Source organism: Episyrphus balteatus, chromosome 3 (assembly GCF_945859705.1).
Source record: "Episyrphus balteatus chromosome 3, idEpiBalt1.1, whole genome shotgun sequence".
Classification (NCBI taxonomy): Eukaryota; Metazoa; Arthropoda; class Insecta; order Diptera; family Syrphidae; genus Episyrphus; species Episyrphus balteatus.
The window spans coordinates 127,848,006-127,874,496 of NC_079136.1; the positions used below are offsets into that span (position 1 = coordinate 127,848,006).

General features: G+C 29.5%; 2 protein-coding genes, 1 long non-coding RNA gene and 1 other non-coding gene across 10 annotated transcripts in view; 2 read left to right on the top strand and 2 right to left on the bottom strand.

Annotated features, from left to right (window-relative positions):
- Nucleotides 1-26,491, top strand: part of LOC129913020 (protein sickie) — a 375,806-nt gene that overhangs the window by 272,705 nt on the left and 76,610 nt on the right. For 3 of the 7 annotated variants that reach the window (XM_055991353.1, XM_055991349.1, XM_055991354.1), the window contains 5 exons: nt 4,103-4,719; nt 4,806-4,950; nt 7,269-7,538; nt 19,163-19,482; nt 19,544-19,695. In XM_055991353.1, the coding sequence (XP_055847328.1) occupies nt 4,103-4,719; nt 4,806-4,950; nt 7,269-7,538; nt 19,163-19,482; nt 19,544-19,695 (1,504 nt within the window). Of the gene's footprint in view, nt 1-4,102; nt 4,720-4,805; nt 4,951-7,268; nt 7,539-7,713; nt 7,741-19,159; nt 19,483-19,543; nt 19,696-26,491 lie in introns of all 7 variants that reach the window. The other 4 variants (XM_055991346.1, XM_055991347.1, XM_055991348.1 and 1 more) reach the window with 4 other exon arrangements.
- Nucleotides 11,017-11,805, bottom strand: LOC129913028 (uncharacterized). The gene is made up of 2 exons (XM_055991371.1): nt 11,353-11,805; nt 11,017-11,286 (listed from the first exon to the last, which is right to left on the bottom strand). The coding sequence occupies exons 1-2, from the start codon at nt 11,576-11,578 to the stop codon at nt 11,039-11,041; spliced, it is 474 nt and encodes a 157-aa protein (XP_055847346.1). The 5' UTR covers nt 11,579-11,805; the 3' UTR covers nt 11,017-11,038.
- On the bottom strand, nt 19,771-19,842 carry Trnap-agg (transfer RNA proline (anticodon AGG)). The gene has a single exon. It is a non-coding gene; the product is annotated as a tRNA-Pro (tRNA).
- LOC129913029 (uncharacterized) lies at nt 23,092-24,931 on the top strand. The gene is made up of 2 exons (XR_008771964.1): nt 23,092-24,629; nt 24,706-24,931. It is a non-coding gene; the product is annotated as an uncharacterized LOC129913029 (long non-coding RNA).

Below are 26,491 nucleotides of genomic sequence, written 5' to 3' on the forward strand. Positions count from 1 at the left end.
GATGCTTGTGTTAAATATGCTCTCTTTCTGTGTTTCTTTTTTTTTTTTATTATTTTTTAACCATAAATAGCTCACAAGGGCCTACTTCTTTTATTGATTTCTTGATGTGCTTGTTCTCTGTTACCAACATAAAAGACGTATGCCTTTAGCATAGGCAAAAGCAACACAAAAAAAATAAACCTCAACGTTACACATTTTGCTTCAATAAACCCAATCGATATGCCTATTAGTAGTTATGAATATCCATTTATGGCAAAGCACAATCATCGTTTGTTGAACTTTCTAAAGAAAAAAAAAAGAAAGGGTGGTTTAGAGAGGTTTTAGAAGAGAACCGACAACGACGACTATGATGGCTCATAGACTTTCATAAAAAAATAAAACCTATAATACTTGTAGTTTGCCCTATACACGTGCGTTTTTTTGTGTAACCTCGTTCTAAGCCCCCAAAAGGTGAGGATAAAAAGCTTGTCATATATATTTTCAACAAAAGTCTACTATATCCACCTTTAATTCTATTTTCGATTAATTTAAGTCGTCTGGAAGCCTTTGAAAAATTATTAAATTGGATTTATACAAAGTTGAAGTAGAAATGAATAAATATAAAAAAAAAAAAAAATGAGTCACACACTGGCTCGAATGTGAAAATATGAATATGTAAGTCAAAACCCAGAGCCAGACAGTTTTAATGTGTCAAACCCCCACCCAACTTTGTGCAGCCCATAATAATATTGCATCAGCAGTGTATAGCACACCAATATGCTGCTTCGTTTTGTGGATAAGTTCAATTGAGTGAAACACCCTCTCCTTTCACTATAACACCCGTTTATTTTTCATATTTTTTTTTTTTTTTTTGTTTTTTCTTCCGCCCAATATAATTCACAGTGTGATGGTGCATGGAAAAGAGAGAGAGACAAAGAGGATATATATTGAAAGGCGACACGAACTTTGTGAATAAATTGAGCAAGCAAAATGCTGAATGCTAACGAAGTTGGAATATTATAATTCAGGATATTAAAAAAAAAAAAAAAAAAACAAGAAGAAGGAGAAGGAAAAAATAAGAGTAAAAGGGTTGATGGGCCATATACACATAAAAGAGGACTTCAAGACAGATAAGAGAGATCGTGGGACAGATGCAATAAAAAAAAAAAAGCACTTAAGAATTATAATACCTTCTAAGTGCCAAGTTCCTGGGAGATGGGTATGGTTGGTGTGGCTGATGTGATATGGTTGAATGCGGGAAACTCTTACTTAATAGCTTTTGAAGGCTCAACTACTGTCCCCAATATGTTTTTTTTTTTTTTCTTCTTGATGTTGAAGCTAAAAGTTTGAATGTTATGTGTGTTCGGGAATTATTGTAGTTTTCTATGTGTCGACTGAAAGTCTGATGATAGAAATAAGACTATTTTTCCAATACGTCTGGCATTCAACTGACGTCTGGTAGCTTTTAGAAAATAGTCAATATTTCTATTTTATGACGAAGCATAGACAAATACAAGCATTTTGATTAAAACCATCCAATTTTTTCCTTAGGAAAAGTTAAAGTGATTTTTAAAGTGAAATATCTGCTAAACGGTTTCAAAAAATATGCCAAATGCGATATTTTAAGACAATTTTATGAAAGGATATTTTCTGCCAGACACAAAATCTTAAAAAAAATAGATTTGTAATTTTTTAACCTAAATGAATAGGCTTATTCATTCTGAACTCATATCTGTAAACCAAATCAAGTTTCGAGACCTTGCTCCGAAAATATCTGCTTCCGAATGTTAAAATGTGGGAAATTTAAAATATTTCGATTGCAAATAATTCAGCAACCAGAAGTGCAAAAATCTTTTGGTTTTCAGTTATGTATAGAGCTTCAAGAGACCTTCCTTTTAATGTATCACTCGATGGATTTAGAAAATTTTTTTGAAAATCCATTATTTTTAGGCAAGGGGTTAACCTTGATTTTTTAGCGAAAATCTTAAAAAAAATAGATTTGTAATTTTTCAACCTTAATGAATAGGCTTATTCATTCTGAACTCATATCTGTAAACCAAATCTAGTTTCGACACCTTGATTCGAAAATATTTGCTTCCGAATGTAAAAATGTAAGAAATTTAAAATATTTCGATGTAAAATAATTCAGCAAAAAACGTGCAAAAAACTTTTGGTTTTCAGTTATGAATAGAGCTTCAAAAGGCCTTTTTTTGATGTACCACTTGAGGGATTTAGACAACTTTTTTGAAAATTCATTATTTTTAGGCAAGGGGTTAACCTTGATTTTTTCGCGAAAATCTTAAAAAAAATAGATTTGTAATTTTTTAACCTAAATGAATAGGCTTATTCATTCTGAAGTCATATCTGTAAACCAAATCTAGTTTCGACACCTTGATTCGAAAATATTTGCTTCCGAATGTAAAAATGTAAGAAATTTAAAATATTTCGATTGCAAATAATTCAGCAAAAAACGTGCAAAAAACTTTTGGTTTTTAGTTATGTATAGAGCTTCAAGAGACCTTCCTTTTAATGTATCACTCGATGGATTTAGAAAATTTTTTTGAAAATCCATTATTTTTAGGCAAGGGGTTAACCTTGATTTTTTCGCGAAAATTTAAAAAAAAATAGATTTGTAATTTTTTAACCTAAATGAATAGGCTTATTCATTCTGAACTCATATCTGTAAACCAAATCTAGTTTCGACACCTTGATTCGAAAATATTTGCTTCCGAATGTAAAAATGTAAGAAAATTGAAATATTTCGATGGAAAATAATTCAGCAAAAAACGTGCAAAAAACTTTTGGTTTTCAGTTATGAATAGAGCTTCAAAAGGCCTTTTTTTGATGTACCACTTGAGGGACTCAGAGAACTTTTTTGAAAATTCATTATTTTTAGGCAAGGGACCTTGACTTTTTCGCGAAAATCTTAAAAAAATAGATTTGTAATTTTTTTTACATAAAAGTCCGGTATATATACAAACAGTTTTTTATTTAAGTTTATTATTATTTTAATGAAGCATTAATAAAATGCATAACATATCCCGAAAAAATCTAATCGAGTTGAGAAAAGTTCCAGAAAAATAGCAAAGAAATGTTCAAACAAAATACAAAAGCCTCTCACAAACAATTAATTAAAAGAAGATTCTAATTTATAAAAACTCTATTCGAAGCTTCTATTTCGGTCTATTTGTATGTAATCAAAGTTCTAAAGCTCCACCGTTATTCGAATTCACTATAAAAGAATCAAAAGATTAAAACTGCTCCAAAGTAGTGCTTGATAAATATATCAACTTTATTTAATTTCACGAAGAAAAACTTTTTATGAAAAAAAAAAAAAGGATTCTTTTCCATTCCTTCCAATAAAATTGTTCACTTATTGATCTTACAAAACTCCAACAACAACAACAAATTAAGACTCCAAAACTGCACGAAATTTCTTCTTTTGGTGCGTGACAAAATTGCACCAAACAAAAACACTACAACAATACCTATACCAATTTATTGTCATTTCATTGTATATTTCTTTGCGCTAAAGACTCGTTCCGAAAAATTTTTAACCATCGCCATATCGTGTGCTTGTCTTTCACTTAAGAACTTTAACCAAAGTCACGTTCACCATAAAATTCTACGTGCAACTGGCACAAAACAAAAAAAAAAAAAAACAAAAAATTTTCTACAAAATTAAAGCAAAAGAATATAACATACAAGGATGTGTGTTGTGTGTTGCAACTGAACAGAGATATATCTACTTATTATCTCTAAGAGACATACAAAAAAAAAAAAAAAAAAAAAAACAACATACAAACAAGGACCTCGTCAACTATTTAAGTTGAAGAGCACAAAACACAGAAAAGAAAAAGTTGTTCTAAAGAAGTCGTCATGTCCTTAAGGCAGTGAAGTTTTTTTTTTTCTTGTTTTTTTTTTATAAAAGGTTAGTACTTAACCTTAGGAGAAACAACAAAATTAGGATTCTAAAAGGAACAAAAACAAACTTTCAGATTTATTTGTGTTAACAAGGACTTTTTTAATAAGTGTTTGTTCTGTGACCTTTGCTTTTTCATCCTTTAAGGACACTTTTTCGGTTTCATTAAAAATTTCATTTTTTTCCATTTTTTCATTTTAGAATCCGAAATAGTCGTGGTAGTCTTGATAGCATCGGTACAACAGCACCATCTTCTAACAGTTCCAACGGTTCCAAAATGGATTCAAATGGCAGTCCTAATAGATCGTCATCTCGTAATGGTCGTGATAACTGGTCAAAAATGCCCGATCCACCAGTTAATGGTCACAATAATGTTAATATTCCGCAACAGCATCATCATCATCAACAGCAACAACAATTATCATCACAACCACCAAGTCCGACTTCCGGTAGGAAGGATAAATCATCACCTAGACGAAGCACTTCGGCATCGAAGCAACATCAACAACATCAACAGCAGCAACAACATCATGGCCAATCATCGTCGTCATCATCGTCTGGCAGTGGTAGAACGAAAGGTGTGCCTCCGAGCTTTGGCTATGTGAAAAGGTCAAACGGTTCGGCCACATCAACTGCGGAACAGCAAAATATCATGATGATGGGAGGTGGCGGTGGTAGTGGTCAAAATTCTTGCGGTCAACAGCAGCAGCAACAACAGCAGCAGCAGGGAAGAACAGCTCATGTCTCGGCAGTTCCTAGGTCGGGAAAAATTAAAGTTTCCGGCGGAACTCAGACGTGCAACAACGATATGCAGACAAGTGAGTTGTTGTTATTCAGCACACTATGATGTGTCATTCCATCAGAATCATGGTTTTCTAATGTTTTTCTCCATTATTTTTTGCAGAGATTTCACCAAATGCCCAACACCGAAGTTTCTCATTAACAGGACCCGGTGCCACACAGCTTAGCCAGTCAATTAGGGAACGACTGGCAACTGGATCGCATAGTCTACCGAAACCAGGCACCGATATGCATGTCTTCCAACACCGGTAAGTGACATTTTGGGGAGTTTTTGAACCCTACTACAAACATAAGGAATATAATTTTGCTGTTGTTGTGTGTATTAAAGGGGTTTTATCGGTGTGCTATAGGTAGGTTTCGGAGAACTGAACCCTGAATGGAAAAAGTAATTAAAAGTTGTGGACACACACAACAAACTGCTGGACAGACAGATAGGGAAGCACAGTGTGATCCCAAATGCCCGATGAGTTCATTATGTTTCGGGAAATTGCATGTGCATTCATCCATAAATTAAAAAAGGGGAACTTAATTAGCACAATTTGATGTTACGAGTATTTTGGGAAGTTATATATGCAAAAGTAGAGACACAAGGCATTGTATGTGTTTGAGCCTGAGGTGATTAATTCTTTGATAATAATGATAGAGATAGAGAAAGAGACACTTAGGGTGTTGAAACTCTACATTTTGTATGCCTCATATATAACTACTCGTATAGAGTTATCCCTTATGGCTATTTAATTGAGTTTTGTGTACCTTAACTTATCAACATTAATGCAATCAGGAATGAAAACTTAATTGTTTATTCCCGATAGATAGTTTGATCAAACAAAGAACGAAAAAGTTAAATGATTTAGATTAGAAGAATGAAAAATGTTGAAGTATATTAAATGTAGTACAAAATTAATAATCTATAACGAAAAAAAGCAGCTTAAAAGCAGTTATTTTTTAACCTAAAAAAAGGATAGCTTTTTTAAATCAATTTCACATGTCAAATAAAATAAGTAAAATTTTAACCTTTAAAAGAAGTTATTTCAAAACCAAATTCACATTCGAAATATAATTAGTAACATTACTACCAATAAAATAAGCTTTTTCATAACCAGTTTTATAAAATTGGTAAATTTATAGCCAACAAAAGTGGTTCCTTTTTAGTTATTTTAAAGCTGGTTTTGAGCTTGATGGGTAGAATTGGTAATAAATTAACCAGAAAATGTAAAAAAGTTAGTTATTGGTTAACATAAACCCAATTTTAAACCTAGGTTGAAATAATGATTTTTTTAAAGTTGAATGTTGTAAATATTAGCTGAATCTGATTGATATCGAAATAGACTTTAACTAGTAAATCGCAGCTGAAACTTATGTATAAATCTCAGCTGAAATTGGTAAATCACTTAGCAGAAGAAGTGATGCAGCAGAGATCTTCTCATTTAGTACGTATTAACTGAATCTGATACTAAAAAACCACAAATAAAATAAAAAAAATCTTTATTAAAGACAGAAAGGTACACTTCTTATACTCATACAATATTTTATTTTCAACAATTAACGTTTTCGGGAATAACAATTCCCATCTTCAGATTGTATAGAAAAATATTATTAAAAAAAATCTTTGCTGAATTAACAGATCGAAGGTGAATATGGTTAAACACTTAATTGAACTCATCTAAAAGTTTAAGCCGTAGCTGAATCTATAAAATATCAGCTGAATTTACAAAATAAATTAATAAATCTTGACTGGAAACTGTTAAATTCCAGCTGAAACTTAAATATCTCAGCTGAATTGAGTAAACAACGTATTAAACCTCTGTCAGTATCAGCTGAATATTTTAAATGACCTATATGATCTCTCTTAAAACTAGTATATCTAAGCTTATAGTAAACTTCAACTAAATATGGTAAATCACCTTATAAAATTCTACTTAAACTAGTAAATAAAATCAAATCAGCTACTGAATCTGAGCTGAATTTAGGAAATTATCTATTTAAACACTGCTTAAACCAGCAAATTAAACCTGAAACAAGTAAGCTTCATTCGAAGTTGGTGAATCACCTAAAAAAAAACTCCACTTAAACTAGTACAAGGCAATTGAATGTATAATTTCTCAGCTGAATTCAGAAAATCAGAGCTGAATCTGAGCTTAATTAAGAAAATCATCTCTGCTAAAACTAGTAAATCAAACCTGAAACTAGTAAATCAAAGCTGAAACTAGTAAGCTTCAGCTAAATAATCACCTTAAAAAAATTCTACTTAACTTAGTAAAATTCAGTTAAATTTATAATATGCAAGCTGAATCAAGAAAATCAGAGCTGAATTTGGTAAATCACATAGTAGTCCCCTGCTGGAACTAGTGAATTTTCAGCTGAATGTGTTCAACCTCAGCTGAATATGGTAAATAACCCAATGAATCACAGGCCAGTCTAATAAATCTCAACTATAACTAGGAAAGCAGATTTTATTCAAGAGAATTATCAGCTCACTGTTTAATTTAATTAGTTTTGAACCAGAAATATTTTCTTTTAAGAGTGATATGTAATAAATATTTCCATTTTCTTCTTCCATATATAGTATTTCCAATCGAACATCTGGCAAAATGATCGATGGCAGTTTATCCGATACACAAACCTATGCTGAAGTCAAACCCGAATATAGTACATATGCAATGTGGTTAAAACACAGCAATACAGCTGGTAGTCGTTTATCTGAAGGTGATTCATTAGAAAGCCTACAAATTGGATCACCAAACATGAATCGTCATAATCATAAAATAATTCATCGTGGTGGTAATGAATCACCATATATTCAAAGTCCTAGATTAAATCGAAGTAATAGTATCAGGTGAGTTATCATAGTATATTAACAAAACTAAAAAACAAACCAAAAATTTTGTTAAAAAATTGTTCAAGAAATGAAAAGGAACTAAATTTCCTTCCTAAAAAAATGATTCTATTATAAAAACCACAAGCAATCACCACTATTCACTTTCTCTCTATCCTATCCATCCTACCTATAGCTATCTGAAAGAAAGGACATACCCAAGGTATAGTGTGTTTGTGTGATAAAGTTTTCTTCTGTAGCCTAGCCCAGACAGTGAGGAAAACTAATGTCCTTTTTATTTTTTTTAATGGGAACTTTCACATTAGTACTTGAAAACGTTCTCTTTCGCTCTGTCTGCTTTTTTTTGTTAAGTTTTTTGTTGTTTTGGTTGAAATTATTACTTTTGCAAGTGTGGAATGTAATTTTTTTGTTTCCTTTTTTTTTTTGCAATTTTCTTTGCTTTTAATGAGCTTTTCGTGCGCTTTTCATTCCATTAGACGATATTTTCCGTTGCCTTTAGTTTTTGTAGTTTCAACCAGACACATTCTTTCACATAAACTTACACGTATACTTTTTTCTTCTCGACATAAGAACATCAATATCAAACCATTTCTTTTTGTTTTTTTCTAGTTTTTTTGTGAAGGATCCTTTTTGAAGGACATTTGAAGCATCACTTTTATTCACTATCATTGCTATACCTCTCGTCTCTATGCAGAGAAATTCTTTTTTTGTGTCGACAAAAAAAAAAAAATTGTTTTCCACGTACATGGTTACTTTTATTGTGTGTTATATTTATATGCGCCAGAGAAAAAGCTTCAAGGATATTTTCCAAACTGATGGTTGTTTGTGTATAATAAAGATGAAAAAGGACACGAGGACGAAAGAATTCTTTATTCATTCAAAAAAATAGAAAAAAAAGGATAAAAGAAAAGCCTTTTTTTCAAAAAAAAAAAAAAAACTAAAAAAAGTGTCTGCTGTAGAACGTCATGATCATCGTTCCAGTTTATATTATAAAAGTGCTCCCCAGGACATAATAAACAACAACACACGTGTGTTGCCTGTGCACTTTACACTTTTCTCGCTCGCCTCTCATTTTTATAGAGAGATGGTTCTATTGAGGAGTTTTGTTTTGTTTGTATTACTGCAGTTGTAGGCAAAAGGCATATAGCAAATAGTTTCACTATATACGAATCCTTTTGCACACAAAACAAGACTATTTTTATAAACAAAAAGGATGTTAAGATAGAAAAAGCAAAAAAACAAAATTGAAACACTTGTTCACATATGCCAGGATACACAAGTTAGATTTAAGAGGCTGGCATGACTGCCTGCCTACCTACAAGCTCCTATATTGGTACAACACGGGATGTTGGCTAAGGATAATTACTGCTAGTTTCTGTCAGACATTTTGGTTGATATTTTTTTTCTTCTTTTTTTTTTTTGTAACTGTTTTCTGTGTATAACATAAAATATTATGTTGTCCTTTATGGTAAAAAAATAAAAATAATTGCCGGAACCGAGAGTATATGTTTCCACATTTTTGCCTGTGTCTATCCATGCATGGAGATGGTTTTTTTTTTTAAATTATAACGATCCATGCAAAAATGTTATATTGGGGTAAACCATCATTGTGTGATGCAGTGTATAGAAGGACGAGAATGTCCTAATTAATCCAGGTGTCTGGACAGGTTACACATAGGTACTTTTTTTTCATGTTAACTTAAAACACCTTTTTTTGTTGATTGATAAAAGTGCAGCAGACCGTTCATTTGCATGAAAAGTTATTTTTGTTTGTTATTTTCTTGTTAAATTAATTTACAATTGTGTTCCTTTGAGTGACTTTATTTTAAAGGTTTTCATCATTTTAATTGTGTAATTACACGGTGTTACAAAAATGAGGTTTTAAAATATACGCGGGCGGAGACCTATCAGGTTTTGTAGAGCTAGTCGCACTGAATACGAAACGGTATTTGAAAATCCCCTAACACCCCCAAAATCTGGAGTTACGGGCAAAAAACGGTTTTTTGGACCTTCACCCTTTGAAAAAATTCTAGCTTCGACAATTTTTTACCCATTTTCGATTTTTTTACAGTTTCTGATAGAAGATAAATATACCTTTTTAACAATGTATAAAACATGTAACTCGGTTAAACCACTTAGAATTTATAAGATGTCAAAGTTCAAAAATTCAATTTTTTTTGTCATTTGCCCAACTTCGGCATCAATTTAAAGTATATGTTTTCAAAACAACATGCTATTTAAAAAATATATTCTAAAACTATATCTATTTCCCAATTGATCGATGTATTTTTTATGAAAATCACTTCAAAATTGGCTCAGAAAAAAAAATTTTTCGATTTCAACCCAGATACAGAAATTCGAACTTTTAGGTATAGAACAAAAATGTTGTTTCAACACGTAGTAGGATAAGTTGGACGCCAGGATTTGATGAAGGGTTTTTGTAGAGGAGCTCAATACAAACATTTTTTTTCTTTAAGAGGGGGGTCTATCTCCCCCCATTTAGGTGGGAGGGGCATTTTTCTAAAAAAAAATTATCAAAATAAAAAAACATTATTAAAAAACAACGGCAACACTTACAGTAATAAATGATACCATTTCCAAAAGGCAAAATTGTGCATTTGATTCTCATTTTTAAATCAATATAATATTACCAATAGTTTTTGAAATAATCGATTTCAAAGTTAAAAATAGGGGAAACAAATTTTTTTAAACTCATTTTATACTATTTTTGTCCAGACTGCGAATTTTAGTAAAAAAAATTACTTACACAGAAAACTGCCTCAATTGGTTCCTTATCGAACCGTGAAAACTATATGTTTCTATGTAGAATTTATAGCCTTAGGGTCATCTTACTTATACCTGGCAAAAGGCTAATCGAAGGCTAAAGGCTAATATGTGATTCTATTCAGAAGTTGATTTCGATTCTAATTTCTTATCGAACTTCGAATCGAACTGTAGTATTTGCAATTCAAAAGGCAGTTTTTTATGCCTGAGCTGCCTATTTTTTTTTTTTTTTTGAAAAAAGCAACTTTAAACACAAATATCTCATGAACTGAGTTAAGCAAAAGTAATTGCTTTCCACCTTAGAAAAGATGGTGAGAACCCCAATCGTATAAGGAACAATTTTTAGCCTCGAGGAGGTCTTCTCCAAAACTCGATTCTGTACTAAAGTTCTGTTCGATTATAATTTTTAATCGATCTTTGAATCGAATTTTTGCTCAAAAATTTTAACAGCCATTTCTTTCTGCTAAATTAACGTAATTTTTTTTTTTTTTTTTAAGAAATAGCTTTTGGACAGAAGTATCTCATCAGTTCTGTGGAGTAAAACAATTTGCTATTCACCTTTAAATAGATATTGAAAACCTCTTTCGTATGATGTACAGTTCATAGCTGCAGACCCATTTCTTACTTACTTTGTGACTGATTTTCCATGAACACTAGTTGCAAAAAAATCGGTACAACAAGGAAAAACTTTAAATACCTTAATTGCACAGTTTTTATTAACCCGAATACACTTCGATATTATAATTTAACCAACTGGTGTTTAAAACCTCCAAAACAATAGTAGCTGTTTCTTCTCCAAGTCCACCTGATGTAACATAAGCTTGTCCCTCATCAGAACTTGTATCGGCAAGAATTATAATAGCACCAATTGGCACTCCTGAAGATGGAATTTCAAAAACCAACTGAATGTTTTTTTCCGTATCCCATGAGTATTCATCTGAACCAGTAGCAATTAATCTTGAACCTGAAAAAAGATTATTTCTATGATATTAACCAACACAAAAATATTTAAAAAAAAAAATATTCTTACTTGATGTAACTTCTCCTAATGAATATTGAACTAATCCTCTAGTTTCATGGTTTTTTTGAGATAAAGGAATTAATTCTAATCCTTTTGGAAGACTTGTTAATTTGGAAATATCATTTTTACTAATTACTTTAATTAATTGATTTTTAGATTCTTTTGGATAGGCAAAAGTTGTTGTAGCAACAATTGCTAGAATAAGAAAACTTAACAACGCAGGTGATGAAAACATTTTTAATAATAAATTGAATGTGTTTTGCTTCGAGCTATTTATAAGACAATTTTTATCAAAAAAAAATAGTTATCACTTTTTTTTTTGTTGAAAATGATGATTTTTATCTTTATTTTGGCAATAAGAGATTATTTTTACTTGCTCTATAGGGCAAGTATTGGTTTCGTGTAGAAAAAAAAATTTGAGGTTAATCAAAACCAACATTACGATGATGGAGAAGATCAAAAAAGTGGTTTTCGTCTGTGCGTCTGTGCGTCCGTGCGTCTGTGCGTCCATCTGTACATCGAGCTAGGGCCTAAACGGATGGATGGATTTGCTTGAAACTTGGTACAGATGCTTTTTAGGTTATTCCCTAGGACGGTTTTTTTTTTATTTTTTTAATATCTCCTTTTTAACGCATATCTCCCATATAACGTTTTTGAGATATTGCAACTTTCTCGAAAACGGCTCTAACGATTTTGATTAAATTTGGTATACGTAATACACTTATTGATTCTTACAAAACTGCGTTTTTAGCTTTTCTCAAAAAATGCGGAGAACGGAAATATGGCGTTGCCGTTTTTCAAAAATTGACATGTTTTTTAAGTTCATATATTTCATTAAAGCATAAGTCAATTTTATTCAAAATTTACAGACATCATAGGTATTGAAGTGTAAAATGTAAAAAAAATTTTAAAAAAAAGTTTTTCATATTCAATATTTTAAAAATTGAATTTTTTTAACTTTCGATTTTTTTGTTTTGTTTTTATTTTTTTTTCTCCACAAAATCTTAAATTTCCAATAGATATTTAAGATAAAGATACTTTGAACTACAAGAGCAAGTACGTGCGACCCAGTAGTGCATTTTATTTGTTTTGCGTCTGATATATTTTTTTTTTTTCTTGTTTACAACTTAAACTTGACCAATTCAAAGAAAATTAAGGTCAAGTGGATAGATTAATATTTTTATATTTGTTTTTAAAGATATGGAAGTTTGGGGTAGATTTTTGAAGTTAGTCGTATTTTGTTTTCAGATATTAAATAATATCAGCTGACTATGTAAATAAATGCCAGCAAGTCTGTACTTTGACATAATTTTCTTAAAATCTTATGAGATAAGAATATCCTGTTTTTTTTTTCATGAAGTCATTCTGATTATTTCTGACGAAATGTTCGTAAAGAATTGAGCATCAACGGCCTACAATAGGAATTTTATACGACCATTTTGATATCGTTTAAAGTCAGAATGAAAAAAGAGGACCTAAGTGTCTACCTTGAGTAAGACCAGAGGTAGCCTTTAAAAGTGAATCTGAAATGAATTCTGCTATCTTGTTTTTTTTTTAATGAATGTTAAGAACACAGGTTCTTGCTGTGAGTTGTGCAATATGGCTACAGGCAAGATGATTATAGAGGTTACATGACTGCCCACTGCCTTGTCTTAAAACCTTTTTTGTCTATTCTATTCTTTTTACTTGCGATATAGGTACTATATATCAAGTTATGCATTCGTACAAACAAAAAAAGTTGAGATAACATTTTTCCATGACATTACGATGGTAGACAATGCCAAAAAATTGGGTCTGTCAGTCTGTCTGTATAAGGAGCTACATCCTAAACGGATGGACCGATTGATGTCAAACTTATTATGTAGCGTTATTTGGCGAACTTCCATCTCCAGAGGGGTTTTTGTTATAAATTTTTTTGGACCAAAAATAACGGTACTTGTCATATACCGATTTTAGTAAAATTGAAATATTTCGAAAACGGCTCCAACGATTTTGTTTAAAAAATTCAAATGTTAGTTTTAAGCTAAGGTCTATCTTTTAATGAAAAAGTTTTTTTTTGAAAATCATTATTAACGGTACCTGCCCTAGAACCTTTTTTTTTTTTCAAATCCGATTATCTCCGAAACTGCTTATTCGATTTCAACGAAACTTTTTGTGAAGAAGCATTTATATAATTTAAATATAAACGAAAAATAAAATTTCTAAAAAAATAACTTTTTGATTTTAAAAAAATTTTAAAAAATTTGAAAATTTTTTTTGAAAAATCAGATTTTCGAAAACGGGACATTGAATTTTTTTGAAATTTTGTTTTAAAATGTTGATTAGTGATTTCTACAAAATGGCATACCAATTTTATTTTTTTTTTAAACGATATTTATTTTTTTCCAAATTTCTATATAAAAAGTCTTAAAAATTTAAGCAACTTTAACTCTAAGAGCAAGTTCGTGCGACCCAGTCGTGCATTTTATTTGTAATGGGGACAATATTTAAATGATCCTTTTGGTGAAAGAGTTTTTTTTTTGTTGTACTGAAAGAAACAAAAATACCGAATAGAACTTTCGTTCATGATCTTTAGGTATATTTCCCTATCTTTAAAAAAACACCCTTTCATTCTAAATAATTGTATGGCCTTGATTTCAAATCTTATGTTACATTATTCCTTAATTTTAATTGTCTTCCCTTGTTTTTAAAACTTATTTCTTTGGTTATTATAAATATTTTTCGTTCCATTCAACCTCCAAAAAAACACCCTTTCGATGAAAAATTTAACGTTTATAGTTAAGTTCTTAGAAGTTCTAAATGAATCATTGGATTCTTTAACTAGTCAATCTCAAATGTAACGTTATTAGCATTTTCTTTTTTTTTTTTTCTATAAAAAAAAGACACCCTTTTAACCTTGATATTCTAATAGAAACTTTGTAATCTTGCTTCCAATCTCAAAACGGAATTTGAACAGGGTACCATTATTCTTACTACTTTTGTATGTAGTTTTTGCAATAAATCCACGTTTTCTCTAGACCTCAAATAAACAACCTTTCACATGAAAAAAGAAATGTATGGATTTACTTTATTCGCAATACTCATGGCAAAAAGAATATTTTTAAAATTTGTAAGGGTATCATTTATAACATTGATGTTTTGGAGCTTATGGCGAATTTTACTTGTTTCCCAAAAAAAAAAAACACCCTTTCACCTAAAATATTTTTATAGACTGCTAAGATTCATACCAATTTTCAATGCTTTACCATTTTTGTCATTTAAAAAATTAATAAACTGTCAACGCCATCACTAAATGGTTTCGGTTGAACCGACAAGCCAAAAAAGCCACTTATACTAGCTTTCCAATATCTCGGCAACTTTAAATCACATAAACATTTGGTTTTCTGATTTTAACTAACAATGATACTTTATTAATTAAAAATAACATTTATAAGCTTTAAAAATTCAATAGAAAGGTTAAGAAGGAATTCATTATGAATATTATATACGAAAACGCCTATTCAGAATCCTTATCAATTTACTGCATGCACAAAACAGGCACAAAACCATTCAATCGAAATCCCTAATCTAACAATAATAATGGGAATGCTATATTGCATTAGCTTATTGAACACACATGAACATTCTTCTCTAATCACCGCAATTACCATTCAAAATACATGATATCTCTACGAATCAAACTCAAAATCAAAATCGAATACTCGACTTATACACACATTTTCATTAGAATTCAACCACAAGGAATCTCAAATAACATTATAATAATGTGTATACAAAAGTCAAGAATATAAATATAACACATTTGGTAGAATAGTAATACCACACAACACCACATGACATTCCTTAACTTTAAGTATATAGTAGATATTTTTGTATATAATTTCAAATAGAACACACTCTCGTCGTCGACATGCTAATCAGGACACGTTTCAAATAACAATAAAACGCTAATTGCATTTTGTCCTTGTAAGATTCCTTCAATCGTAATATTAATATGAAAAAGAATAAAATTTGATAATCATATATTAGGGTGGGTCAAAAAAAATCGAAATTCGTTTTTTTTTTTTATTTGTTACCTCGAAAACTCGATTGCTAGACATCTCTAGAATACTCACCAAATATGAGCTCTTTAACTTAATGGGAAGGTCCTCCGCTTTTCAATTTTCCATTTTTACATCAAGCTTCTACTAAAAAAAAAAATATTTTTTTTATTAATTGAATTTTTAGCCAATTTTTTTACATATTCTTGTAGAAAATTGAACGCTCTACAAAAAAGGTTAAATATACTTTTTTGAATTATCTAACCGTTTAGTAGATATTTGAGGTCCAAAAATCGAGAAAATCTTTAAAAATTCGTTTTTTGTTCTTAATTTTGTAACAAATTGAAAAATTATAATAATAATAATAATAATAATAATAATAAATTGATTTCAATAGTTTTCTTATGGTCCCTATGCATTGCGACTTGGATGCGAATATCTTCTAAACGGTTAAAGCAACCAATTTGAGGTCAAGGACTTTTTTGTAGAACATTTAAGCCCCTACAATAATCCATCTTACTAATTTAATAATAATGACTTTTCAGTGAAGTAGAAAATTTTGAAAAGTAAAAAAAGTTTTTCGATTTTTGTTTAACTTTGACCTCGAATATCTTTCAAATGGTTAGATTAATAAAAAAAAGTTAATAAGACCTTTTTTGTGGAGCAATCTGTTTCCTACAAGAATATGTCATGCGCGTTTGATTATTATAATTTTTCAATTTGTTACAAAATTAAGAACAAAAAACGAATTTTTAAAGATTTTCTCGATTTTTGGACCTCAAATATCTACTAAACGGTTAGATAATTCAAAAAAGTATGTTTGACCTTTTTTGTAGAGCGTTCAATTTTCTACAAGAATATGTAAAAAAATTGGCTAAAAATTCAATTAATAAAAAAAATATTTTTTTTTTAGTAGAAGCTTGATGTAAAAATGGAAAATTGAAAAGCGGAGGACCTTCCTATTAAGATTAAGAGCTCATATTTGGTGAGTATATTTTAGAGGTGTCTAGCAATCGAGTTTTCGAAGTAGGTACCAAATCAAAAAAACGAATTTCGATTTTTTTTTTGACCCACCCTAATATATATCCTAGATGTAAATGAATATTCATAAAGGATCCTTTCAAATCTAATTGTCTGGCAAACTGACAGCCACAATGTCCCCATATGTCCCCACTTAATATTAATCGATTTTTTTGGGGATTGGAATGTTTTGTTTGATTTTGAGAGAGAGGATGGCCGATAGGATAGTCGATCCCGATACCAATGCAAATATGCCATAAGCAATTTCCGGTTTCTCGTTCACGTGTCCTGTTTTAATATATATAAAGCGACGACGACCAAATCATATATAAATGACAAACAATATGGATATATGGAAAACTCCACAACCATCAGCAGCGGTCTGATATGATTCTGAGGGAAAAATCGAATATTTTCTTTAAATTTCAAATTAATGTATTTTATAAAAATCGTGGGTTTTTTTTTCAAGGACTTTATAAAGTATATCCTTGTCTCTCTGTCTTCTTTCCGTGTTGTTGTTGTCGGCCTTTTCTGTCAAAATGTTAGACCCATTAATCATTTGGTATTGTTTGTGAACTTCGAGGGGGGGCTTTTGCTATGCTCTAAGGATTTTGCCAGTGATGTGCGTGAATGTTGACGTTTTAAGGACGAAGGACATGGAATGACTTTTTATCTACAACAAATACCTCTGTATAGCAAGTATATTGGTGGAATTTGTTGGCACATTACTAAAGGGAATTCCATTAATTCCTATAACAAAATGGAAGTAGGAAGTCTACTACTGGCTTTTATCCTGGATGCTGCTGGTATAGGTTTATATGGTGTTCTGATGATAATATTTACTACTCTATCTCGTCCTTCGTCCTTTTTATATAGAGAAATATACGAATAACAGCATCCTATTTCCCAGCTAAATGAGGTTCTTGTCTATTTGTTGAAAGGGAGGGTTGTGCAATAAATCGATAGATACAACGTCAGAGTTTGGAAAGAGGAGAGGGAAAGGATGTTGAAAAGGATGATTTTTTTTTTTGTATACATGGTCGTTTTGGTTTGTCACTTTTGTCGCAAAAGCCCCGAGAAGGAAAAGGATGATTCACACTATCATCATCATCATCAGAAGAAGAAGAGGCGTAAACTATGCAAATGTGACATCAGAGAGTGAAACATTTTGTTGGTGCGGTGTGTTTCCTTGGAGGTGACAACAAACTATATGTCCATGATGTTGTCCAATAGATAATAAGTAAACTCTGGAGAATGAACAACAACGACGACAACAGTGTTGTGTTGTAGGATTTATATATTTTTCTTTTGTGTGTGGTTGTGTACATTTTGACAGGATTTACTGTGTGAAATTGCAAGATTTTTGAATTTTGTCATTCCATGACAAAGTATAAAAGTGATTGCTTGAAAATAAGATGAATGCCCCAACAGCAGCCGACAAAAGAGTATCTGGAAATTTCTCTATACAATACAATTTTACAAAATATATTATATTCTTACATAAAAGCTGTTTTATCGAAAGGTCAAACACTATACCTGAATGAATTTTGTTTATGCATGAATAGATTAACATGAAATTGAAAATTGGATTTTAAGAGATGAGTAATTGGAAATATTAAAAATGAGATCAAATTTATTGTAAAATTTATGTTTTAAACCATTTTAAAGAAAGTACAAAAATTTCTATCGAAATGTGATTTATTTTTGTGATTCTCCCCAAAGATAAAGTCTTACTTAATAAGAATAAAATTGGGTTCAAACTGCATTAATTTACGTTAATTCGTTTACTTAGAGCTTAGACTATTGACTTTATGTACCTTCGTAAAAAAATAGTCAAGACGCTTATCCATCAAAACTCAAAACCCTAAAATTTACTTACTTGTCTTTAAAACTAAGTAGTTTTGACCGTATACCTATCAATTTTTGTGTATTTCGACGAGGTGAATTTGAAGTCAGTTTTGCCCAAACGCACTCTCAAAATTTTAATTAAGTTCCAAAAAACCATACAAATCGCCATAAATTTTTGCAATTTATACTAAAATTTTTCTAAACTCGAGGAATATTTCAAAATTATTTTAAAAAATACAAAAATTTATTTGTACCTAAATTTCTTGGCTGATACTAAAACTATGCATAGAATTTTGTACAACATTTTGTTCAAATTAAATTAAATTAAAAAAAAAAACGATTCTATGAAAAGTATCGTTAAGAATGATCTTGCTAAAAAATGTGATGAAAGATATCACTTGAATTATGTTAAAAGAAATATTTAATCAGATTTATTTTTTAACTTTAAAAGATCTAAATTTTGCATCAACATGAAAACTTTAAATCATTCTAGCACACATACAATTATAACTCAAAGATTTCATTCCCAATCTTTTCACTAGACTTTATTCCTCTTATAAAAAAAAACATCTCCTTTGATATTTTAAACCATAAAGAAAAATCTCTATACAAAGAATTCAACACAACTCTAATTTAATTGCAAAATAGTTTTGTTGGTGTAGGTGCGTAAATATATTTTTAAATAGAACCTACACAAAGAAGAAAAGAAAACACTCATTTAATATAAAAAAAAAAAATGCATTTATAGTGCTTTATTATTGTTTGATGCTCTTTGACTTTTTTAAAATGATTTTTTTTTTAATTCGCTTTTTTTTTCTTTTTTTAATTATTATATCATTCAAATAAACATACAACAAATAAAAAAACAAAATAAAAAAAAAATATATATATAAATTCTTTTCCGCCAGCAGATCAACAAAATCAGAAAAAATGTACCCCTCGATGTTGAGCCGTGGACCGGATGTTGAAATCGAACCATATTACTGCCTTCCGGTGGGCACTGTTCCACCTGGAGCAAATAATGGCCATGTAACTGGAGGTGTTGTTGGTGTACCCGGAGTTGGGGGTAATGTGAATCAAGTTGTTGGAGTTGGACCAGCAGCATGGAGTCAACCAACATCGCCAACACCAATTAATCGTACATTTGGTGGACCTTTGTCGCCAACACATGGCGGCCCAGCCAATTTACCCGGTTGCCATCGACTTACCTATCCTAAAAAGAATGATGATGGTAATTTGATCAGAATTATTTTTTTTTTTTGTATTTTAATTTATTAATTTTTTTATTAAAGTTCATGGTAGTGCAGCATCTTTATTATCCGGTGGCAGTTCCTTGTATGGTTCAGCTGAAGAACGTCAAGCCAACGAAATACGTCGATTGAAACGTGAATTAACTGATGCACGAGATCAAGTTATGAGTTTATCCAGTCAGCTGTCAACTAATGTAAGTTACAAAAAAATTATTTTTCTATTATATTGATTTCAATGAAAAAATAAAAAAAAAAAATTATATTCTCTTGGGCTCGTCCGGGATTTGAACCCGGGACCTCCCGCACCCTAAGCGGAAATCATACCCCTAGACCAACGAGCCAGTTGAAAGACGCAGAGCTAAAATCTTATGATTGCTTTGTGGCAGTTGGTAAGATGATTGTGGGAATTTAAAAATTGAAAATAAACTTTTGTTAAGGTACTCGGTGGCGTATGTGCAACATTTTTATATACTTTTTTTTTTTTTTTGAATTTCTTAACTCGCTGTAAACTTCATACTTTTTTTTTGGTTTATTGATATTGATATATTGCCATGAAAAATATGTTTTTATACCTAAAATCAGTGAAAATGAAAAAAATTATTTTGACGTCATTCTATAAAGATTACATGGAACATATTTAATCTTTGGCGCATGAAAGTAGTAAGAGATTATTATTGAAATCGAGAGGTTTTCTATTGTCTTTTCTGACACAATAATTGAAGTCGGCCCGCAATAAAAATTGAAGTTTATTTTTAGGCGCTTATTAATAACATGATGATAAACTGAAATATTATTTTGTTTAAGATTTCAGTTTATAGGTAATATTGGGTTGCATGTCTAATTGATTAATGAGACAGTAAGTAGGTAATGTTAAAATTCCGTAATATAGTAGTTGTTCACAGGTCAGAGTTAAGCAAAATTTATAATTAAGTCAATCACTATGTTAAGTTTGCTGAAATACATATAGTTTTTTTAAGGTATTTTTTGTCTAAAATGTTCTGCTCTTGAGAAAAGTTAAGACAGATGACTTTATCTTGTTGTAAAAAATTAAACATTAACTGAAAACGTTTGAAAGACCCCTTAATCGAAGGCTTAATTGATTATTTTAGCTTTTCTTTCTTCTAAAAAAGAATTATGTACCTATATTAAAAATATACAACTCTTTTTTTTAAAGGAAGAAATCGAAGAAAATCAAAAAATTTTTAAAAAAATTCCCACCTAGAATTTAGCTTAATGGGCAATTTGAACTACTATAAAATCTTTTTCTGAAAGCAGAGTAAGGAAAATAATAATTTTTTTTTTTTGTTCAATCTGAAATATTTTTTTCGTCCTTCTGCTATATTGTTTTTACAGCAGATAAACGTACACAGAGAAAAATATGACCCGCTAAAAACTAACAGATTGCCATATTGTTTTACCTTCCATACATTTCATAAGGAAATCTTATTAAAATCAACGATTAATAAGGTTTTTTTAAGGAGATTTCTTATTATTTTTATAGAGAAAATCTTATTAAAATTTGACTGAAAAGTTGTTTTTTTTTTGCAACTTAGCACTAGAACAAAAATCGCGATCAATATTTTCATGGCAGGTTGGTCCAGGTGGTAAGGTGGGCGACTAATGATTTGAAGTCTCCAGTTCGATTCCCAGCCTGGTCATCGTTTTTTATATTTTTTTGCAGATTTTAAAACAATAAGGAAAACCCGATTGTTTTAACCCTTTCGAACCCAAGCTATGAAAATCAATATTCAAAAATGTTTTTTCGGTATTATCGGATCAAAAACATCACAACTAAGAAATATGAATAGCAAAAAGTAATTTTCCAAAATAATAAATAGCAAAACTAATGTGTTATTCTCATGTACCATGTAAGTAACATGCACTGCCAATGATCACCAAAAAAAATCGGACAACTGAGAAAATGACTTTTTATAGAACAGTGATATATGCTACTTCTTCTAAGCCAAAAAGCAAAACACTTTCTGGATTAACTTTTTTTATATCTTTTTTTCAAAATTATGACCATATATAAAAAAAAAATTTTTTGCAAAAAAAAAAAAAAAAATTTGAATTTCAGTCACTTTTTTGATAAAAAAAAATTAAAGGTATGATATTTGACTAACTTTTTGTAATAATCCAGTAACTAGGCATTATTATCTTTCAATTAAGCCATCGAAACCTAAAAAATTGTTTAATTTAATATTTTTTACGGATTTTTAAAAAAATGTTACATGAGAGTAACGCTGGGTCCGAAAGGGTTAATAAGGTTTCCTTCTTGGATGAAAACCATAGAGAAATCTTATTGTTTTTGTTCTATTTTATGTGGTCTATTTTTCTCTGTGTAGTGATTTTCTGTTGTTTTGGTTTTCTTTTCGTGAAATTATTTTGAAAAAAAAAATTGATGTGGTTATGTATTAAGGTATTGTAATTATTTTGACCAAATTGGAATCTTAAAGAATCATATAGATTTTAGTGAACATTAAAAATTTGGGACCCTCTCCAATTTTCCTTCCTTAACAAAAATGACTCCAACTGAAATGTTCACATTTTACAAATCGTTTTTATCTGTCATTTTTTAACGCAAAATAAATAAAAATGATACAAAATTTGAAATGATTTTAATTCTTCTTTATTTTACTATTACCTACGTCCATAGTTTGAACGTACAGGGTTTTTATACCAAAAAGCGAGTTATTTCGTAAAAAAAAAATCGTAAAAATATTTTTTGGAGACTTTATTGAAAGAAAAATAATATAAAAAATAAATATGTAATTCAATACAAGTCCATTCAAAACATTAAAACAAGTCATTAAAATCGAAAAGAAATTCACTTTACATAGTCTTAAAATTTTCGAAGTTCACATTATAAAGATGACAATGAAAATTTTTGGCGATTCAATTTTAGAGAAATTCGCATTATCGGTAATTCACATAAGTTTTTAAATAAAGTCTATACTTTAAAATGAAAAAAGTTTTTTTTTTTTCAAAAATCTTTATTTACGTTACCTCCCATAGAACCGTTTTTTTAAATTTCAAACTATCTTCCAAATGTCTTGTTCAATTCTGACGAATTTTTTCATGCAAAAACATTAATATTGCCTTAATATAAATCATTAATTTAAATTAATAACAAAATTTTCAAAAAAAAATTTTTTTGGATTAAAAAAAAAAATTAAAAATTTTTTTTTTTTTTTGGAAAATCAAATTTTCGAAAACGTGACATTAAATTTTTTTGAAATTTTGATTTAACGTGTTGATTAAAAGTTCCTACAAAATGGCAAACCAAGTTTATTTTTAATATTTTTTTTTTTCAAAAATTATTTTTTTAAAAAACCGGCTCTAACGATTTTGAATAAAATGGAAATATCCCAAAACCAGAATTTTCAATTTTTTTTTTTTTTGTTTTTTTTGTTTTATATTCCTTCATAAGAAAGTGGGAAATTTTAATTATTATTATTTTTAAAAAAGGCTTTTTATTGAGCTTTCAGTTTCTTCGTGTTAGACTCTTCTACGATTTTTTTTTTCTTAAATATCAGTCCAAAAAAATTTACTTTTCCATTTGATAAAAAGCCTCAGGGCTTAGTAACTTAAACTTTATATACCTACCTGAAACAAATCTGCAAATTAACAAATTTATTCATCAAAAAAATTTTCTTTTGAGATGACAAAAACACCAACATTTTTGAAGTTGTAAATAACTTAGTTCTACTCTCTTGAGTTTATTTGCATATTTTATTTAGAAATATCGTTTAAAATTTAAGATAGATAAACTAAAGAAAAATTAAAAAAAAAGTATTCAAAATATGACATTTTTCAAAATTTAACTTGTTTTTTGTAAATTTTCATGCAATTTGTACTAGAATTGGAATTTGTCTCGAGTTCATTTTTTTTAATGGCTATAACTAGTAGATATATCGTATTAAAAAAAAAATATTCTATAAAAACGATCCTATTCTTTAATTGTTTTTAAAATAGTTTCAATTAATTGGATGAATCTATTCCTTTTTAGTTGCACTTTTTTTCAATGAAATGTACCCAATTCAAGGCCTTATGTACCCAGCACGTGAACAACATTATTTGAATATTTCTAAAAAAAAAAAATCATCTCCCATCATAATGTACAAATCTCTATCTCGTGACTTGCGTGATATAATTTCATTCATATTTTCTTATCAACAAAAATATTTCCTCATTTTTTTTTTGTTTTTAAACTAAAAAAAATCCAGAAAAAACTAAAATAACTGAACTTTTTACCTTGAAATTCAATCAAAATTAAACACAATACGACATAGAGGACGTCGACATCGTTCGACAATTGGGCGTAAACAAGTCGAGTACACCAAATAAATAAGCTTTTTTTTTTTCTAAACTACTTACTCATATACAAAAGTTCATTTCCGGCAGGCATAGTTTCTACGTGCAGTGTGTTTGCTTTTGTCAGTTTAAGTATTTCTGTCTTTTCTAAATAACAAAACAATAAAAATTCATCCCAAACATAATTAAAAAAAAACAATAATAACAAGCAAAAAAACACAGACTCAACTGACCCCCCCCTCATAAATGTTCCTAATAAATTCTACAAGTGGGTACAAATTCTCTCGTTCTTTATAAAAATCATCTTAAACTAAGATATGTGACACGGGGGTGGGGAATGATTTGTTGTAGGTATTTGAAAACATTCCCGACCCAATCCCAGTCGTTTAAATTTTTCAAGTCTTCATCTTCAAAAAAAAAAAAAAATAATAATAAAAAAAAATTAAGCCAACTATTAACGATAACGAAAAACAAAAACTAAAATAGCCCCACAATGTAGAATGTGACATTAGTCGAAAGTCGCTAGCAAAAGCGAGAGCACGCATCGGAAAAAATAGGTCAAGCTCTGGTTTTCCATTTCAAAACGACGAATAAAAAAAAAAACTACATACGTATTTATCATCCCCATCAAATACAATGAAAAAATATTTCGAATTAAGAGGAATTGTGCTTGCGATTGTGTTTGGTCTGGCAATGCTGCAGTTGTCATTTGCAGCTCCATCAGCCTTTACCTCCGAGATAACTTGTCACAACTACATCAGTTATCACATTGAGACTATTTGTAAACACGGTGTCAATTCAATACCTGCTGGAAGTAATTAATATTTAATTATAATTTTTTTTTTTTTAATTAAAAAAAAAATATTTTCTTTTTTTTTTATTTTATAAAGCCCAATTTGGAGTGGTCTCTGAGAGTAATGGGGTTAGATATTTAAATACTGATCCTTTCAGTGATAGCTATATTACAAGTTGCTGTTATAAAAAGTGCACCATTCCACAATTTAAACAATATTGCAAGCCAGATCCTAAGGAATAAATCGACTATAAGTTTTCAACTTCAAAAAAAAAAAAAAACAACGATATACTAAAAAGCCAAAGAAACTTCGAATATCACAACGGTATTTTACTTTACAAAATAAAATATTAAAAGTTTCAATGTAACGAATTATTTAATAAATAGTTTTTTTTACTGATTTCGTTTCAATTGATAAAAGTTTTTTAGATTTTGTTCGTGACATTAATGATTAAGACAAGTTCATTTGAAATAAGAAATCGTGTGTAAAATGTAAAGCAAATTTGTTGACAAAATTAGGTTCTTGAACCTTGATCTATAGATTAATAATTTAGGGATTTATCAGCTTCTTGGTTTCGTGGAAATTTGTTTAATGGTTTATCCTCTCTCGAGTGATTTTTTAGTTAACCATGCAATTTGACGAAAACAGTTCAAAACATAATGTTTCTACTGTAACGGGTGTTACTATATCAGCGTTTCAAAGCTTTTATTATTCTTTTATCCACTCTTTGACTGCAATTTATGAGATTCATCTTTCTTGCTGTGTTAAAATTTTGCTAAATAAGGTACAACATATGCAATTTCCTAATGTCACCGCCACCGTTACCTAAAACGACGAACTAAAAAATAAAAATATTGTTAAAGAATAGATCTTAAAATCTCGGTGTTTAAGTCACACCCGCAACAAAAGAAATAATATTATGTTGTTACATGAAAAACTAAAAAAAAAGGGAAATAACGATTACTTTTTTCAATATCTCAATTTATATAAATATATTTGATAAGAAACTATTTAGAAACAATTTAGTTTTAATTTCCTTTAAATTCTTAACTTTTTTAATATAAATTTTTTACTTTTGAAATTAATGTGAGCATAACTAATTTTTAATAAAGTTACAAAAACAGCATTTTGATAAAATAACAAATTTACTAGCAACATAAAATAATGCGTGAACACGCATTCCACGTCATAGCTCTTTTAGGTCAAAGTATATCTTCAATTTACATACAAAAAAATTTACATGGGTCAAAAAAATCGAAATTCCTTTTTTTATTTTATACTCCGAAAAATCGATTGCTACCCACCACCTCTAGAATATTCTCAGGTCCATAAATTGAGAAAATCTTTAAAAATTGTTCTTAATTTTGTGAAGTCGTTCTAAATATAATTTATTTTTCTTTGCAAAGCTTTGGTTTATAAAATTATAATAACTTTTTAAACTTATTCAAGTTTTGTCTTTAATAAAATTTTTCAGTTTTTTTTTTCTTACTTTTTTTTACTTTGACAATTTTGTGTAAGAAAAATGCGTTTTTGTATAGCATTACCAATTTATTTTTTTTTTTTTTAATTGTTCAACCCTTATTTTCAATATTCATTAAAATGAAAACTAATTTAATATTTCTTAACAGTACTGAATTTTGAACGGTTTTAAAAGTTGGTATAAATTTTCGAATCTTTCAAAAAAAACGAAAGTAGTCATTTTTATTCAAAAAATTAACTTTTTTGGTTTTGCTTTATTTGTTATTTTTTTTTTTTTTTGCTATTTTGCAAAAAATAAAGTGTTGGAATCCACATTTGAACCAAGCCATACGTTTCTTAGGGATTTTCGCAAATTTGAAAAAAAGCCATATTTTTTCTTTAGGGGAGCCATCTAAAGACTAAA